At 37.7% G+C, this 17,883-nt stretch overlaps 1 protein-coding gene across 1 annotated transcript; it reads left to right on the forward strand.

Moving 5' to 3' along the window:
* The first annotated feature begins 4,390 nt into the window (after positions 1-4,390).
* Positions 4,391-17,485, forward strand: LOC125952012 (neurogenic locus protein delta). The gene is made up of 7 exons (XM_049681218.1): positions 4,391-5,695; positions 6,055-6,179; positions 10,004-10,309; positions 11,755-11,818; positions 12,030-12,278; positions 12,875-12,929; positions 13,024-17,485. The coding sequence occupies exons 1-7, from the start codon at positions 5,587-5,589 to the stop codon at positions 15,206-15,208; spliced, it is 3,093 nt and encodes a 1,030-aa protein (XP_049537175.1). The 5' UTR covers positions 4,391-5,586; the 3' UTR covers positions 15,209-17,485.
* Positions 17,486-17,883: the final 398 nt, after the last annotated feature.

The following is a 17,883-nucleotide window of genomic DNA, read 5'->3' on the forward strand; positions in this document are numbered from 1 at the left end:
GGACCTATTTCAGTCTTTTACCGTAAAATGTAAGGTAAAAGACTGAAATAGGCCCCCCCACTCACGGTGAGTTACTGAGTGACCGAAAAAATCGTTAATTACCACTTTTTAGATAAGCAAACCTTCATAAACATACGCGGAAACGTAAATAAATGTATTAGGGGAGGGGGGAGGGATAGAAAAGTTACATTTTCCACGTAAAACAATGATTTTTTCGGTCACTCAGTAACTCACCGTGAGTGGGGGGCCTATTTCAGTCTTTTACCAAATGTAACTTTTCCACCACTTCCCCCTCCCTTAATACGGTAAAAGACTGTAATAGGGGCCTCCACTCACGGTGAGTTACTGAGTGACCGAAAAAATCATTGTTTTACGTGGAAAATGTAACTTTTCTATCCCTCCCCCCTCCCCTTATACATTTATTTACGTTTCCGCGTATGTTTATGAAGGTTTGCTTATCTAAAAAGTGGTAATTAACGATTTTTTCGGTCACTCAGTAACTCACCGTGAGTGGGGGGGCCTATTTCAGTCTTTTACCTTACATTTTACGGTAAAAGACTGAAATAGGTCCCCCCACTCACGGTGAGTTACTGAGTGACCGAAAAAATCGTTAAATACCACTTTTTAGATAAGCAAATCTTCATAAAAATATGCGGAAACGTAAATAAATGTATTAGGGGAGGGGGGAGGGGTGGAAATGTTACATTTTACCATTAAAACAACGATTTTTTCGGTCACTCAGTAACTCACCGTGAGTGGGGGGGCCTATTTCAGTCTTTTACCCATTTTACCAGTAAAACAGCGATTTTTTCGGTCACTCATTAACTCACCGTGAGTGGGGGGGCCTATTTCAGTCTTTTACCGCCTATTTCAGTCTATTAACCATTTATTTACGTTTCCACATATTTTTATGAAGGTTTGTTGGTAAAAGACTGAAATAGGCCCCCCCCCCCACTCACGGTGAGTTACTGAGTGACCGAAAAAATCGTTAATTACCACTTATTAGATAAGCAAACCTTCATAAAAATATGAGGAAACGTAAATAAATGTATTAGGGGAGGGGGGAGTAGTGGAAAAGTTACATTTTACCAGTAAAACAGCTAATAGCCTCCCCCCCCCCCACCTCACGATGAGTTACTGAGTGACCGAAAAAAATGGTTAGTTACCACTTTTTAGATAAACAAACATTCATAAAAATGGTAAAAGACTGAAATAGGCCCCCCCACTCACGGTGAGTTACTGAGTGACCGAAAAAATCGTTAAATACCACTTTTTAGACAAACAAACCTTCATAAAAATATGAGGAAACGTAAATAAATGTATTAGGGGAGGGGGGAGGGGTGAAAAAACTACATTTTACCAGTAAAACAGCGATTTTTCGGTCACTCAGTAACTCACCGTGAGTGGGGGGGCCTATTTCAGTCTTTTACCATAAAAATATGCGGAAACGTAAATAAATGTGTTAGGGGAGAAGGGAGGGATGAAAAGGCTACATCTTACCAGTAAAACGACGATTTTTTCGATCACTCAGTAACTCACCGTGAGGGGGGGCCTATTTCAGGATTTTACCGACGTTAGTTAATAGGCGGTGTCAAACGGGGCGTAAACTCTAGCGCAAACGAAAAAATTAATAGCAGTGGCCACACGGGGCGAAAACTCTAGCGCAAACGAAAAAATTAATGTCAAAACGGTTTCGCTTAACCCTTACACGCTGTCAAACTTTTATACGTCCGCGGACTTTTTCGCTGAACCCTTGACGCTATCGAACGCTTTATTTACGAAAATGTAGGTTCTTTTCGTATTGTTTTTGCATTTTTAATATAAATATAACAGCAACAGCAACAAAATCGTTAAAAACTGCAAAATTTATTCGGAAATCAACTTCAGCGGCCAAAATACAGATGTAAACAATACGTTTGACATTTCGGCATAAATTTTCGGGTTTTTACCCCTGCCACACGAAGCGAAAACATTTTGGCATTAATGTGCAAATTTGCGCGCAAATTTTCGCCCCGTGTGGCCACGGCTAATGCCAAAACGGTTTCGTTTAACCCTTACACGCTATCAAATTTTTATACGTCCACGGACATTTTCGCTGAACCCTTGACGCTATCAAACACTTTATTTACGAAAATGTAGGTTCTTTTTTGTATTTTCTTTTGCATTTTTAATATAAATATAACAGCAACAGCAACAAAATCGTTAAAAACTGCAAAATTTATTCGGAAATCAACTTCAGCGGCCAAAACACAGATGTAAATAATACGTTTGACATTTCGATATAAATTTTCGGGTTTTTACCCCTGCCATACGAAGCGAAAACATTTTGGCATTAATGTGTAAATTTGCGCGTAAATTTACGCTCCGTGTGGCAGCATCTAATGATTCAACCCTGCCACCAAATAGGTGCTGCCAGACGGAGCGTAAATTTACGCGTAAATTTACAAATTATTAGGCGGTGCCAGACGGGGCGAAAACCCTAGCGCAAACGAAAAAATTAATAGCCGTGGCCACACGGGGCGAAAACCCTAGCGCAAACGAAAAAATTAATGCCAAAACGGTTTCGCTTAACCCTTACACGCTGTCAAACTTTTATACGTCCGCGGACTTTTTCGCTGAACCCTTGACGCTATCGAACGCTTTATTTACGAAAATGTAGGTTCTTTTCGTATTGTTTTTGCATTTTTAATATAAATATAACAGCAACAGCAACAATATCGTTAAAAACTGCAAAATTTATTCGGAAATCAACTTCAGCGGCCAAAACACAGATGAAAACAATACGTTTGACATTTCGGCATAAATTTTCGGGTTTTTACCCCTGCCACACGAAGCGAAAACATTTTGGCATTAATGTGCAAATTTGCGCGCAAATTTTCGCCCCGTGTGGCCACGGCTAATGCCAAAACGTTTTCGCTTAACCCTTACACGCTGTCAAACTTTTATACGTCCGCGGACTTTTTCGCTGAACCCTTGACGCTATCGAACGCTTTATTTACGAAAATGTAGGTTCTTTTCGTATTGTTTTTGCATTTTTAATATAAATATAACAGCAACAGCAACAAAATCGTTAAAAACTGCAAAATTTATTCGGAAATCAACTTCAGCGGCCAAAACACAGATGTAAACAATACGTTTGACATTTCGCCATAAATTTTCGGGTTTTTACCCCTGCCACACGAAGCGAAAACATTTTGGCATTAATGTGTAAATTTGCGCGCAAATTTTCGCTCCGTGTGGCAGCATCTATTGCCAAAACGTTTACGCTTCGATATGTTTACATGGCCGGGTTGAGGAAATTAAAATTGTTTTTTTGAAGAAAAGGATTGAACACACTAGCAATGATCACTCACTATCGATGTAAACCACAAAAAGAACATATTGCGAGCCCTCTCGTTTGCAAAAAGCTTTTACGCTAGGTTTCATGCCCCACGGACCAATAATCGTTTGACAGCATGTAAACGGCAAGCGTAAAGGTTTTGGCATTAATTTTTTCGCTTACGCTAGAGTTTACGCTCCGTCTGTCACCACCAAGGTACTTTAAAAAGACAGGTAGCTTTATCCAGAACAAATCCCCGATTTTATTTTAGAAAAAACTTCAGAGTTTGACATTCACGGGATGGTGGGATGTTTACTTCGGGAACGCTCTTTTCGGAGCTGTTTTCGCTTTTCTGTGGTATTACGACAGTTCAAATTCACGAAAAGTGGCACGAAAGTTAAAGTTTATGCAAATATTCTCAAAATTCTTCCTAGTGTTATCGGTCCGTAGGTCTTGCCACCCAGCCTAGAACAAGAGCTAGCTAGCGTTCCTGGACCGTGCTCACTCGCTGTAAAACACAACTCGGTCGCTCGAATGATCTTAAATACAAAGATGAATCATTTAAACATCCGAAAAAGAGTGAAATCAGGTACTTTCCTTGATAAAACCACCAAACTTGCCCATATCTTCTTCTTCTTCTTCTTGAAACTCACGTGGTTTTGTTGATAAAAAGCGCCCTGCTATGAATGTCAAACAAATTGAAAATGGTGACCTGTCAAAGCGGTTAAGAAGCTACCTGTCTTTTTAAAGTACCTTGGTCACCACCTAGTGAATTTTTAAGTGCTCCGTGATAGGGGGTGCTAATAGTGGGTTTTTACGAGAGTTTTTATCCCTAAATTTCCTTGTAGTGTGTTTGTTCTACATTGCGTTTTAAATGCGGTGGTCACTTAACGGCGGAGGCCGGATTCGAGTCGTAGTTTTCATCACTTATCTCAGAATCAAAGCTGAGTATTATTTCCTCCACATGTCAAAAATAAATCCAATATGGTGGCTCGAAAAGTGTCATGACTACACCTGTATAATTTAAACACGTTGGACGCGCTTCTCTCATTTTCTCTTTTGGCTGGTGAAGGTGGGATAGGTTGGTGACGCTATTTTTTGGAAATGAGTGATGCGAAAGTGAATACGTTGATCTTAAAGTGATTCTATGGTGCAGCTAGTCTCGGCCTTTTACCTAGAATCCATAAGTGCCGTGTCTTTCCTGCTGTTGCTTTCAAAAATGCTTTTTCAACGATCGGTTGTTGATTCGAAATGCTAATAAGAAGTGTTCAAATGTACCCTCGACTCCGTGCGGCAAAGTTCATACCCGAGCTAAACAGTTTTTGGTAAAAAAAATGGCCCGTATGCACCGCTAGTTCAGGCGCAAAGTTATCTCCGGTGTTGTTGAGAAAATAAGTGTACTACCTGCGCCGCTCCTTCAGGTCAGGCTTCAGGTTAGGCTTTCTTTGTGCCTTCCTGCTTTTCAACGACTTCCTGGTACGCTCAACAAAATGAGAACGCACCATCGAACCAGGTAAAACAGAAAGGCAGTTGCCGTTTTGTGCCATTATTGTGGGCGAATCACGATAGTGAGTGAAGTGCATAAAAATATATGGGTATAGTTCCACAAATTGTTCACAGCAATCGAGAGCCGTTCGTGCGCCTGGCCTTCGTGGAACGACAATAAATCAAAATAAAAATTAGTTATCATCAGTGTATAAGATATCTAGTTCCTTCGCAGAGCTCCGCACGGTCGGTGGTTGTGAAATGTTTGGTGAAATTTAGAAAAGTGCGCGTGGCTCATTGTGTATTGTGTTGCTAAGCCAATAGTGCAAAGCAGGCCATAGAAATAGGGCTTCCAAGAAGCGCTTCGCATCTATTAAATCGCCTAAAACGTTCATAAGAAACCGTACTCATTGGTCTCAGAAAAGCAAACTATCTCTTGGATTGATTAGTGTTACCGTTGCAGTTACCAAGACCAGGTTGCAGTGGAAAGTGGAAAAAAGTGGAGTTAGGCAGACGAGCAAAGAAATCTAGTTATTCGTGTGCGACTGTTCTGTGCTGATCAAAATTGCACGGTTTATGATAATGACATTCCAACCGAAAAATAATTCCGTATACTATCCGAAATCCAATGGAAATACACCATCAGACGAAGCACCCTACGCAAAACGACGATCTGGTATGGTCTGGTGGTGATATGTAATAGAGGTTTGATAAACTCGTGTTTCAACTGGATTTATCATAATTCTAAGCACATTTAAGGCTTTGCTACTCCGTACTTTTGAATGTGCTTTCCTTATAACACTTGCTTAGAAAAAACCGGCGACATAGACAATGAATTGGTTTCACATCCTTTCCTTCGTCTACCTTTCGTCACCTTTCCTGTTTCTCAAGGTAAGTCCAATTACATTTTTCAATTTATTTTACATCAAACATATCAAGTGTCCAACCTTTCATTTTAGTTTGTTAACATATTTACTGCAGATTTGGTACACCAAATTTGCCAAAAAAAAATGATTGAAAATGAAAAAAATAATGATATTCTCCTCTGCCAATAACGAGAGGGGTCTTTGGTTGTGGAACTAGTAGTAATCTTGAAAATCTAAAACATTTAGTATTGCTGTTTCATCTTAGTATTGCGAGACATCGTTATTTTGCTTTATTACCAATTATTTCCCGAGCACGGTCGTGTCCTTCATCCTTCTAATAATCGCAAATACTCGGCGCCCAACTAACTTCTTTCCTAATGCTAGGCTCGTCTCCTGACAACCAGATATTCTGGATTCATCCAAGAAAGTTTTCTTCTCCGTGTTCCTTGCGCATCCATCAAAGTAAACTAAGCAGCAGATGCCACCTGGCTGCCGCTTCCTTCGTTGGTGTGAGTAACAATTTACGAACGTTGGCATAGCTTCTTTTCCCCGGTTTTTCGTTGTTTTTCGATGCTTTTTATTTTCTTTCCGTCTTTCTTTTGGTTCGTCCATTTTTTACCTTATTGATGTAGCCTGAACAACGATTCCTTCTGTATGAAATCGAGTCCATCAATGAGGATAGCGGAAACTGAGCTACCGTTGCACAAGAGTTGGAGTATTCTGTCTTCTGCACAACAGAGGCTAAACTTGTTTTTTTACAAAAGTTTAGCAAGCTTTTTTCTAGTTGAAAATGAAAAACTCCGTAAGATCAGCATTGGATTTGATGTACATATCTTGCGAACAAGCTTATATAGTTTCCTTTTCACAACTTAATATTTTGTTTTCAACATACTCTGTTATAACCTGCACAACAAACATAATTTTTTAAATGTACTATTTTATTAGATGCCGCAATCTCTTAGCTTTTGGAATAAAAATAGACAGTCTAGAGGAGAGGAGATGTGGCTGTTCATCATCAGCAACTGTTTCTCTCCACAAATGACTTAGCCACCGCATTTTGTCAATGTGACGTTGTACAAATACATAATTGTATGCTTTTCGATGCTACGTATGATAGAAAAAGGCTGACGCAACTCTATAGATAAGAAAAGGCTGATGTAAAAAGGTTAGTTCGGATGTTAAAGATAAACTTCATCGCATGTAGTTCAAAATAGATGAAAAATAAGAACAGCTTGAAATGATTCAGAACAACATTCAAATTACACTGATAAGCGAAGATCGCAATCCTGTAATATCGACAGAATGGTGCATTACTCTTATTTCTACTAATATCAACTCCCTTATTGCAATTAATGCGAATTATATTTGTCATCTGATGAAACAGCAATGATTTTGGTAAAACAGCAATAAAGACCAGATAATGCAATGGTTAGATTGCTGCCAGCTTTGGATTTGCAATAGAGCGTCTTAACATACGACAGATTACGCATGGCCCAACTCGAAGTAGGGATGTCACGTGTGATGCGAGTATTTTTGGATCTTTACGTGAACAAGCTTATAGGCAACATATGCAAAGATTAAAATCTTGTTTCAGAAGTGGTGTGGTTTTAATTTTTTTAGTGAAAAATTCTACTGCCGCAGCTTGCATGCTGAACACCAAGCAGTAGCACCCATGGAAGCGAGAGACAACAGCATGCTGGGTCCCTGTTTCGCAGCTTTGCCAATAGTCGATCGGTCGATCAAACTAACACACATGTCCAATCTACGGCAAGATACGAAAAGACGCACCAACACAAGTCAATCTGGCGTTCGTACACGTGATTGCCTGGATGGCGGGATGTCGGATCGGCCGGAAAGGTGAAGCTGATGAAAGAGTATTTTTTTATGAACGGCTTGCTAGCAGCAAGCGTGGCAAGCATTACGGACGAAGTAAAGATCGGAGAATACGCGCCGGAATAGAATGAGAAGCCAGCGAGTCCAGGCAATGCGATTAAAGTTTCGTATTCGGTTGAGGAATAAGAGGAAAAAGGTTTCGCTGGATGGGTCGTATGCTGCTGCAGCAGCAAGCAAACGAGCTATCCGTCGTATCCTGCACTGGGACTGTGTGTGCCAGTTGTGTAGATTGGCATGAGGGTCGGGTGGTGCATGAAATGGTTGAATTGTTTCCCACGGTTCGAATATGTATATGAAACGAAGAGCCATTTGAGCGGAATAAGCGCGCAACCGGCAAGACGGCCAAGGTGTATAGCGAGAAAAGCCTCGCTGGGAAAAAAGGTGGCAGCAAGGATTGATACTACACTCGCTACCTGACAAAAGACAACGATGAATATGATTTCAATTAAGTTAAGCAAAAACCTCAAAGATGTAAATGAGCATAATTTTTTGAGTCGTATTGGCAAAACGAAGACTATTGTCTGGATTAAAAATCTATTCTATAATACGAATGTTTTGAAAGTATGAGTGTTTCGACGGTACCAAGTGCGGCAAAACACTATGTGTTTTAAGAAATTGTTGTTTCCCCGTTTGTTAGAAAAAATAACTTGGAATACTTATGCAATTGAAACTCGGTAACATATGCTGATCGCCGTTCTTATATAGTCATTCGAATTCCTTATTATTCCTTATTATTCCAGATATTATGTACTTATTGTATCTAAAAAATAATGATAAAACTTTAAAATGGTGTGGACCGCATGGCACAATATATAAGATAATTTACTCATAAATACGCGAGTAAGATGATTGTAAATTAATTGTGAACCAAATATTACATCTGCACGAAAAGAAATTTGTTATAGCTATAGAAAAAGTTCTCATTAGTTAGTTTGTCATTCCCTACTTTAATTTAAATAAGAAAGTGCTATAGCGACTTCCATTAGATGTATAATTATTATATTATCGTTATTATTAAGCAGCAAATACATTTTGTTTTTCAATTCAAACTTCCGTTATATTTAACTAGAATTTAACAATTCTCACCAAAAGCGTGTATAAAAAAAATACTAACATCATCAATCTTTTCTTTAAGATTATATACCAATTGATGAGAATAGCTATTGATTCCAGCGAACGCTTACACAATGTATGTAGTTGATCAATGCTTAGCCAGCTATTAAACTAACCAACAATAAACATACAAATACCAACACGCAAATATCACCACCACACAGTCGCCTCAATTCTTTTCGAATGGAGAAGCATTAAAATCGGTCAGCAGGTGTGTCCTCATACTCTCAAACTTAATAACATTGATCGCTGTTTATGTTGCCAACTACGCGATTAATGATCAAGTAAAATTCTAGAGGTTATAAAATTGCAAATGTTTTAAGTAAAACCAAAAAAAATAAAAATTTAAAGAAAATTGTATATTTAATATCTTGCTTTACCGGCTATGTTAATTCAAAAATAAATAAATTATAAGGAATGTTTAGATACCAGGAGCGCTCTTAAATTTTCCATGAGTGTTTTGTAGAACCTTAAAAATGATTCAATGAATATTCGCTTCGTCCCTCCAAGCCTTTATATCCTATTCAAGCATATATAGCCTAACTTCCAATTTCATTTCGCTTTATTATCGTTTGTCATAAGAATTAATATACTCTTGGTTTTTACAGCTGCTTAGGTAAGGTGTAGTTTAAACGCCATTTCAGCCAGTTTATTAAACGTATAACTCTCCCGGGAATGAACCGCGAATGGTATCCTTGATTTTACCTGATTTACTAACGTAAATATTGGAACAATAATTTTAAGATGTTTATGTGGGGCAATTATAGAGCTGTTTTTTTCTCCTAAAATGCTAAAACTACTAAAACTAAAATTGTCTCTTAAAATCCTAAAATTACAACTCTATATATAAGAATATTTGGTTCTAATTTGGGGAAAATGTAAACATATACAGACATGACTTCAACCCCAAACACTTAAAAAATACTTTTTAACCATGGTAGCATGGCGCTTGATCGTCTAATTTATACAAATTGACTATTTTATTTAAAAATGTTGCTCCAGCTACCGCGTCGAACGTTTTGGTAATTTTTCGATTTTTGGGAGCATCTTGGAATGGGAAAATAAATGATTTTTATAATTATTTTTTATTTAATGATGTATGAAGAATATATTAGAAAACAAAAGCAACCTGTAATTCTTGTATTTTTCTCTTCAGATCTTATCATCAGATAAAATGTAAAAAAAAAAAAAACAATCAATTAAAGTACGGTAGTCCCAGTTGAGCTAGCACACTATGTATAATACTTTGCGATTGTGTAGCAGTTATCTTTAAATTAAATCATGGTTTTTGTATCGTTATGCATTTTTCTTTTTTATCAATATCCAGGTTGGTGGATCAGGACTGTTCGAGCTAGAATTACGTTACTTTCAAAATGAAAAAAATATCGACCATAATGAAAAGTGTTGCTCTGGAAAGGCGACTGCCCTCGGGCACTGCATCGGTACATGCAAAACGAGATTCCGGGCTTGTCTGAAACACTATCAGGCTACCATTGATACCACATCGCCATGTACATTCGGTGACGTCATTACTCCAGTACTAGAAGGAACATTTTTAAACTTCACAGCTATCAGCGCTACGACGAAAGATTTCGAAAATCCTTTGAGGTTCCCCTTTGAGTTTGGATGGCCGGTAAGTAGCGTGCGCATGCACTTTTTATTAAATATCTAATATAAAAATTAGTTGTTTAGTAAACTTTGAACTATTAATATAGTTCCAATATATTTATATAATCAATCTATCTTTTTTTGTATTGCGATAGAATTTAAATTAATTTAAACAAAAATATTTGAATTTTTTTCGGACACCTACAACAAAAATGTAAGGTGTATGTGGGCATGTATAAAATCGATGCTTTACTATGCCTTTAGATGGTGTATGAAATCAGTTTTTTTCATTTTGGTTCATCCAAATTCAGTCATTTGGTAGAAGAATCATCCAGCGAAAAAATAAAAATAGAAAGAAGAATAAGACATAGACCAAAGGATGGCCGTTTAAAAAGAGGGGTTTGTTTGTTGCCATCTCCGTAAAATAGCCTCGACAACAGGCGACAACACAACGAGTATGCGTTTCACTTTATAAGTAACATCTGCCAGTCAGGTTTTCGGCTCATTTTGTGTATGAACGAAAGACCGATGTACAAGACGTGTGAGTGAAGCAATGGTATTGCGGTTGCTCTTACCAATGCTTGAGGGCGAAGCCTTGGCAAAGAAAAGAAACGGATGCATATGCACATGCACATCATAGAAAGATTAACCTTTTCATCATTTTCGAGTAAATTGTGTAAATAGCTATTGCATTGATTGTTGGCTTTGAAGAATTGCAAATAATACAATTTTAACAAATCATGAGTGAAATATATATTTCATGGGTGGATGCGAGATGAGAATAAACGACAATCATTCCGCCTGCTATTTAAATGAATGTGCTTACCGTTGGGAACATATGTCATTTGTTTTATTAACGGACTCATGCGAAAGTATTCTTTTCTTTATCTCTGGACTATTCACTTGGATTATTGACCTCAGTTGAACGATTGCCTGCTGTTTTTTTTTTAATTTTCACTAATCAACTAACGCCTGACGGGAATAGGTACCTAAGTATTAAATATATGCATATACATGCGTGTGCGTGCGTGCTCGTGTGTCCGTGTGTCTGTCTGTATGGGATTTGACAGAACAGCATACGTTCAAAGAAAGGTGCGTTTCACCTTAGGATTCTTTTGTATCGTGACACCTCGTGACACAAAAGCTACAAAAAAAGCAAAGATAACAAAGATAACATATAACTGATAGAATTTTGAGCGTGTATGGCCGCTAGCTTTTTCGGAAAATGTACTTTTACGCGATGAAGGGCAACGGATATGTAATGTTTGGAAAACTCAGCTTATTTTTTCCATGTGGATGAGTAAATATGGTTCAACAAATTGTTTTATATTAATGTCAGCCCTACGTTATGACTTTGTTTTTTTAAGTACATGGCGTTTACAAACATTCAGGGTTTCAGATAGAACTTATGCCAGATAGTTATATTTTGAAACCTACTCTTGCTGACTAACTTAAAACTTTTTTTTGTAGGGTTACTTTACACTCATCATCGAAGCCTGGCATGATACGAATGAAACGACCACTAGATCGTCCGGTAAGTTAAACTGAAACACTGCGCTTTTTGACATGAAGGCCTTCGAACATATTTTTACGGTAAAATTGTAATATTATTTCTGTTTATTGTGTTATCTTTTCCAAAACTCAATCGTGTGGTTGGTCGTATTTTAAGTTTAGTCTTGCTGGTTAAATTACATTTAAAATATAATGTCCATGTCCTGGAATTTATTGTACATCGCCTATTTCAGGCACTCTTATTTCACGGCTCTCGATTCAACGAATATTGGATGTTTCTGCAGAATGGATGGAAGACAGTTATAACTCTTCGCACACTATGATACGGTATGCGTTTCGGGTGACGTGTGATTCGAATTATTACGGCCCAGGTTGTGCTAATTTGTGCCGCAAGCGAGACGATCAATTTGGACACTACACCTGTTCTTCGCTCGGTGAACGCGTATGTCTATCTGGTTGGCAGGGTGAATACTGTACATTTGGTAGGTGATTTTAAATTTAAGTCAGTATTTTATTAAGCTATTTTTAAACGTAATTACTACAGCGTCTCTAGACACGGCAAAAACTTTTCACGCGGCATGGAAAGTCCTTATAACTAGGACTCGTTTGGGTGGCTATGGGCTTTCCATGCCGCGTGAACATTTTTTGCTGCATGTAGAGTTGCTGTTATACTAAATTCAAGAGTGCATTAAGCTCAAAAGTGCATACATGATTGAAAAGGAAATTTTATTTTCTTAAATTGCTTCTACACTGCGTGTAAAGATTGCACGTAGCATGATAAGTCCATAATCTAATGGATTTTCCATGTGACTTGCAAACTTCTTACGCAATGTACAATCAATCTTATGAAAACAAGTATTGCCTTTTAATATATTTTTCTATTTGTCTTTGTGGATTAAGTTAAAAATGATTAAGTTAAATTGATCGATCATTGCTAAGGCTTACATTTCATCTGAGCAAAAAAATATGATCTTCAATTATAAACTAATGGTTTTATAATATTTGTAATCAGATATGCAAAGAGTTGATTATCGAAAATATGACTAATGAGTACTATCATGAATGCTTATATCCTTAGCACGTTGCACTCCTGGATGCACTCACGGACACTGCACAAAACCAAATGAGTGCATGTAAGTATAGCATTAGATTATGAACGAAATGTAGTGTGTGTACAACTATCTCCTCTTAGTAAGATGACTTGTTTCTTTATTGTTCTATTACCAGATGCCAGTCTGGATGGAAGGGACCATTATGTGACGAGTGCGAGCCGTATCCGGGATGTGTGTATGGAACATGTAAAAAACCGTGGGAGTGCCTGTGTAAAGAAGGCTGGGGTGGTTTGTTTTGCAACCAGGATTTAAATTTCTGCACTAACCACAAACCATGTCGAAATGGAGGCACATGCTTTAATACAGGCCAAGGTTCCTATACCTGTCAGTGTCGGCCTGGTTTCACGGGAACAGATTGTGAGTCAATCATGACGAGTTGCAATGAACAACCTTGTTTGCATGGAGCCACCTGTCAGCCAGTGCAGCACGGAAATGAGTCGTTAAATATCGATAGTGTATTAAAGTATAGGTGTCTCTGTGTATCAGGTTGGATGGGTTCGCACTGCGAGTTAGAATCTGTAACATGTGCAGAAAAGCCTTGTCACCACGGAAATTGCATAGATGCAATGAATACAGGTGTTGCAGGAACTAACGTTGCCAATTTTCGATGTGAATGCCCACCTGGGTATAGTGGATCCTCATGTGAGATTAAAACCGGTGAGTGCCATGCTGGATTTTGTGTTAACGGAGGCACATGCCATGTTTCGGGTTCGACATCAATCTCAATTGCGATATTGTTAGCATCAAATGACGGTCGGGCCGGGTCTCTAATGTGCCTTTGTCCGGATGGCTTCGTTGGTGAGCGGTGTGAGGAGAACGTGGATGATTGTGTCGGTAATCTATGTCTGAACGGTGGCACATGCATTGACGGTGAAAATCACTTTAAGTGTCAATGTGTTCCAGGATTCATTGGGACGCATTGCGAAGAACGGGTTGACCTATGTCTTACTAAACCATGCGCCAATGGTGGAACATGTACGAATCTTAAAAACGACTACAGTTGTAAATGTCGTGCCGGGTTTGCTGGAAAAGATTGCAGTGCGGATGTGGATGAATGTGCCTCGTCTCCGTGTAGGAATGGCGGAACATGTATAAATCGCGTAAATAGCTTCCAGTGTGTTTGTGCCGGTGGATATCGAGGCGCAATCTGTGAGGTGGAGCCAGCTGGCAGCAGTGCTGTTCAACGAGCTATTGGTAGTGTTGGATTAACCGATACTCTTATGTCACAACATCAACATTCGCACCAACAGCTGCGGCACAGAGGAGATACCACAAAAATCGATGGCCATCACAACGTTGAAGGGTTAAGCAAAGTTCAAATTGCATTGATTGCTATTTTATCCATCGCAACTCCATTGGCTGCATTTGTAGCGACAGCGATCGTGATATGTCTTAAGCGTAAACGGCAACGCGAACAAGATAAGGATGACGCAGAAGCACGCAAACAGAATGAACAGAATGCGTCGCACAACGTGCCTGCGGCACATCACCTTCACCATCACCTAATACTGCAGCAGTCTCAACAATCATCTTCCTCACCTACGCAGCCTCACCAATTGCAGCAGCAACAACCACAACAGCAACAGCATCAGCAACAACAACAATATCAAAGTTTTCACAACACCCATATGACGGCATCGGTTGTAGGCCAGAAGCGAAATGGAAGTAATACGTTATCTAGCTTTGATAGCTCACACCACATGATCAAGAATACCTGGGATAAAAGCGTAAACAATATGCCGGTGTCTTCTACAACGTTAAGCAGCACCGTGTCTGCTGGTGCGGTGGCTGGCTGCGGTTCTGGGGGAGGAAATGTATCGGCATCGTTAATTTTAAGCAGCAGTTTAGATGATACCTGCATGCATCATTCAGGAGTAAGCGGAGGAAGTTCTACTGGTACTTTGTTGTACCTTAGCGCGGAAGATCCGACGGTGATGGCACCATCGTGCGTTACTCTACAACGAGTCAAATCTCAGAAGCAGCTGAATACGGATCCCACCCTTTTGCAGCAGCATAACAGTCACCATAATACGCTACACACTCAGTCGCAATGCTCTCCAAGTACTTTAGCGTCGTCAACCTCCCCAGCTTTGACGTCAGTATCTCCGTTATCAGGAGGTGTACCAAGCTGTTCGTCAACTAATCCCCCTTCATGTGACATTAGTATCAATTGCGGGAAAGATATATTTGATAAACGCATATCAGTTTTATCTGAGAGCCGCCTATGTCCTTCTCGATGGAACGCTCCTGTCGCCGGTAGTCATTCTATCGTTGGACCATGCAGTCCGCCGCATATCTAAGTGACCAAAGGCGCAATCTCTATCATAGGGTATATTCATGAATCGACAGTCTTGATTAGTTACAATTTCGATTTTCCTGAGGTTGGCTAATATGAAACAAAATTTTGAAACTCGTATGGAAATTGCACTAGAAAGAAAGAAAGGGTTTATAAATATGCAAGTTAATTTTAGCTGTTTCTGGTGCTCTACCTCTACCTTGCTCTAGTAGGTCAAGATTACGGAAACAATTTCACGTGAAAATTCACACTCTCATATATCATTCTAATCTCGAGTTAATACTTGAAACTTAAATTTTTTATAGATATCGAACGTCGTAGAGTCATGGAACGGTTCGATAAATGTCGGTATTTGATAGCATTTCATCCTAACGAAACAAATAATAATGCCTACTTCATAAAGTCGTGTAGTAGCCTAAGCCGCTCAATTCGTCGTAATTAGAACAAATCGGATTGTTGAGACGATAATGAACAGTCGAAGCAGTTTTTTTTACAAGAACTTTAAAGAAAACTGTGCGTATTTTCCTCATAAATAATACGGTATTATTTGTATTTACTACGGTATTATTTTTGTTTATCTTAGATAGGTCGTTCTAAGACATACCATAGTACGAAAATTAGCTAGCGCTTTTATTTATTTTTAAGTGATTCGCATCAATAAGATAGCTGTAAATTGAACATTGCTGTGTTGTAAATAATAATCACTAGCTTTGATTGATAATCTTCGTAGAATTGCTTTTAAATTTGGCCAGTAAATACTTATTAGCCATTAAGAGAAATACCATTCATTTTACGAACGGTAGTATCCACTTTAATAGTAACACGAACTACTTAAATTCCATCTTGAAAAGGAACAATGAAATGACTTCCCATACTTATCGCCATTCATACAAATCCTTTCGATTTTAGAGTTTCAGTTACACAGGCACTCGTACTCACAGACCCACGAACACCCATTTATCCATATTTGACCGCAAGTCCAAATCAATTCAAAATTTTAATTTGCACTTCTTATACTAAAGCCATAACTCGCAATATTTGTATAGTTGAATTGAAGATTGGAATAAACATCAAAAAGCAAATTATCTACTTGGTTTTAATTATTTTTATTTTTATTTTTGAAAAGATTCATGCAGTTTTTGTTATACAGATACAAATTATCATTTTATTTTCATGAATGTCAGTTCATCTCTTACAGCACTCGTTCTTATTGTTCATTTGATGTTTTTGCTATTATTGGCAAGTAACCATACTTCATAACCAACTGTCGTAACCAAACAGCCGACATTGTATTAATACTTATGGTCTCTAATGATCGTTTCTGCTCCTGTTTATAAAATTTGCTAATTGTTGGGATTATTTTTATTATGGCGTTTGCGAATTTGGTTTATTCAGTTGATAATGTTCCTGATTGAATTTATCAAAATGAAAAGTCTGCTGAGGAAGTGTACAGTATATTTGCGTTCTCAGTTACAGTTACTTATTGGCATGATTTTAGGAGCGTGAGCTCTTCTTTTAAGAAACATAAATTAAATCAAATATACAGAAGAATATCTGATATGGTCGGTATAAAAAGCTTTTATTTTCCAATTTATATTTAATTAAATTAAATCTAATGCAACTCTATTTCGAATACAAAAATCATACTCTCAATTTTCGCAATGTGATACTGTGTTTTAATTTTATTAAACACTCCTAATAATTAAGATAACGTCATAATAATTAACATTGTTATGCTACAATTTCACTACGATTATGTTATGATATATTCGTAAATTCTCAGCGATATCGCCAACATTTTGTATTGGAAATGTGAAACTTCTTCAGTGCTTTAGTTTGATTTTCATACAAGTTGAAATTTAAATAAAAATACACTTAGTCAAAAATATATGATGCGCTATAACACCTTAATAGAATGAGTTTTAGCAAAAATATGTGGCCAACAGATATAAAACATATTCTCAAACACTAAAAAGGTGAAAATATAGAAGCATTTAATTGAATCAAATAATGATTGAATGACTGAATATGAAATGAACTTGAACATGAATATAAGTATATTTGTATATTGTTTTAATGTTTCTTGTTTATATCTTGGGAATCATAATTTGAAGGTTATATTAAGTTTTCTGATAATTGCATGTGCTACATTTTGAAAGCTGATTCATATTCTATTTAATCCTATGCATTATGTGAACTATGAACAATCATGTTTCAAATAGCAACGAGTACGAATGAATAAAATTAAAATTATAAATATGACATATTTGTTAAGATGGTTTTATTTTTCACCTCATATGGTGTTGTATGTATGTTCTATCAACACGCAATGAATCGATTTTTTAAATTGATTCGAAATGATTTTAGATCTGTTTTACCTGTTTATCTAGAACGTTTAAAAGTTTCTTTCTTTTTTAATGGGCTTTATAACCGTCGAACAATCATGTTCAAGAAAATTTATCCTCAGCTCGAGATCGGCCAGTAATTGTGTAATCGGTAATTACCGTAATTTATTAACTTTTTATTTTTTCCTCTCGCAGCAAGTTGAATTGAATTGGGCTTCTCATGTTCTCTTTCTCTTTATTTACAGAGTTTAAGAAGGCTTTATGTGATGAATCATCCTGTGCCATTCTTAAATGATCAGATCACTGAAGCAGGTTCAGTCTCATTTTAGAGCTG

Source organism: Anopheles darlingi, chromosome 2 (assembly GCF_943734745.1).
Source record: "Anopheles darlingi chromosome 2, idAnoDarlMG_H_01, whole genome shotgun sequence".
Taxonomy (NCBI): Eukaryota; Metazoa; Arthropoda; class Insecta; order Diptera; family Culicidae; genus Anopheles; species Anopheles darlingi.

What these genes read in the sequence shown, in the direction of transcription:
- LOC125952012 (XM_049681218.1), top strand. Translation starts at nt 5,587, where the DNA reads ATGTGCTTTCCTTATAACACTTGCTTAGAAAAAACCGGCGACATAGAC. An exon ending in CCTTTGAGTTTGGATGGCCG is followed by an intron (nt 10,310 to 11,754) that starts GTAAGTAGCGTG and finishes TTTTTTTTGTAG; the next exon opens with GGTTACTTTACACTCATCAT. An exon ending in AACGACCACTAGATCGTCCG is followed by an intron (nt 11,819 to 12,029) that starts GTAAGTTAAACT and finishes CGCCTATTTCAG; the next exon opens with GCACTCTTATTTCACGGCTC.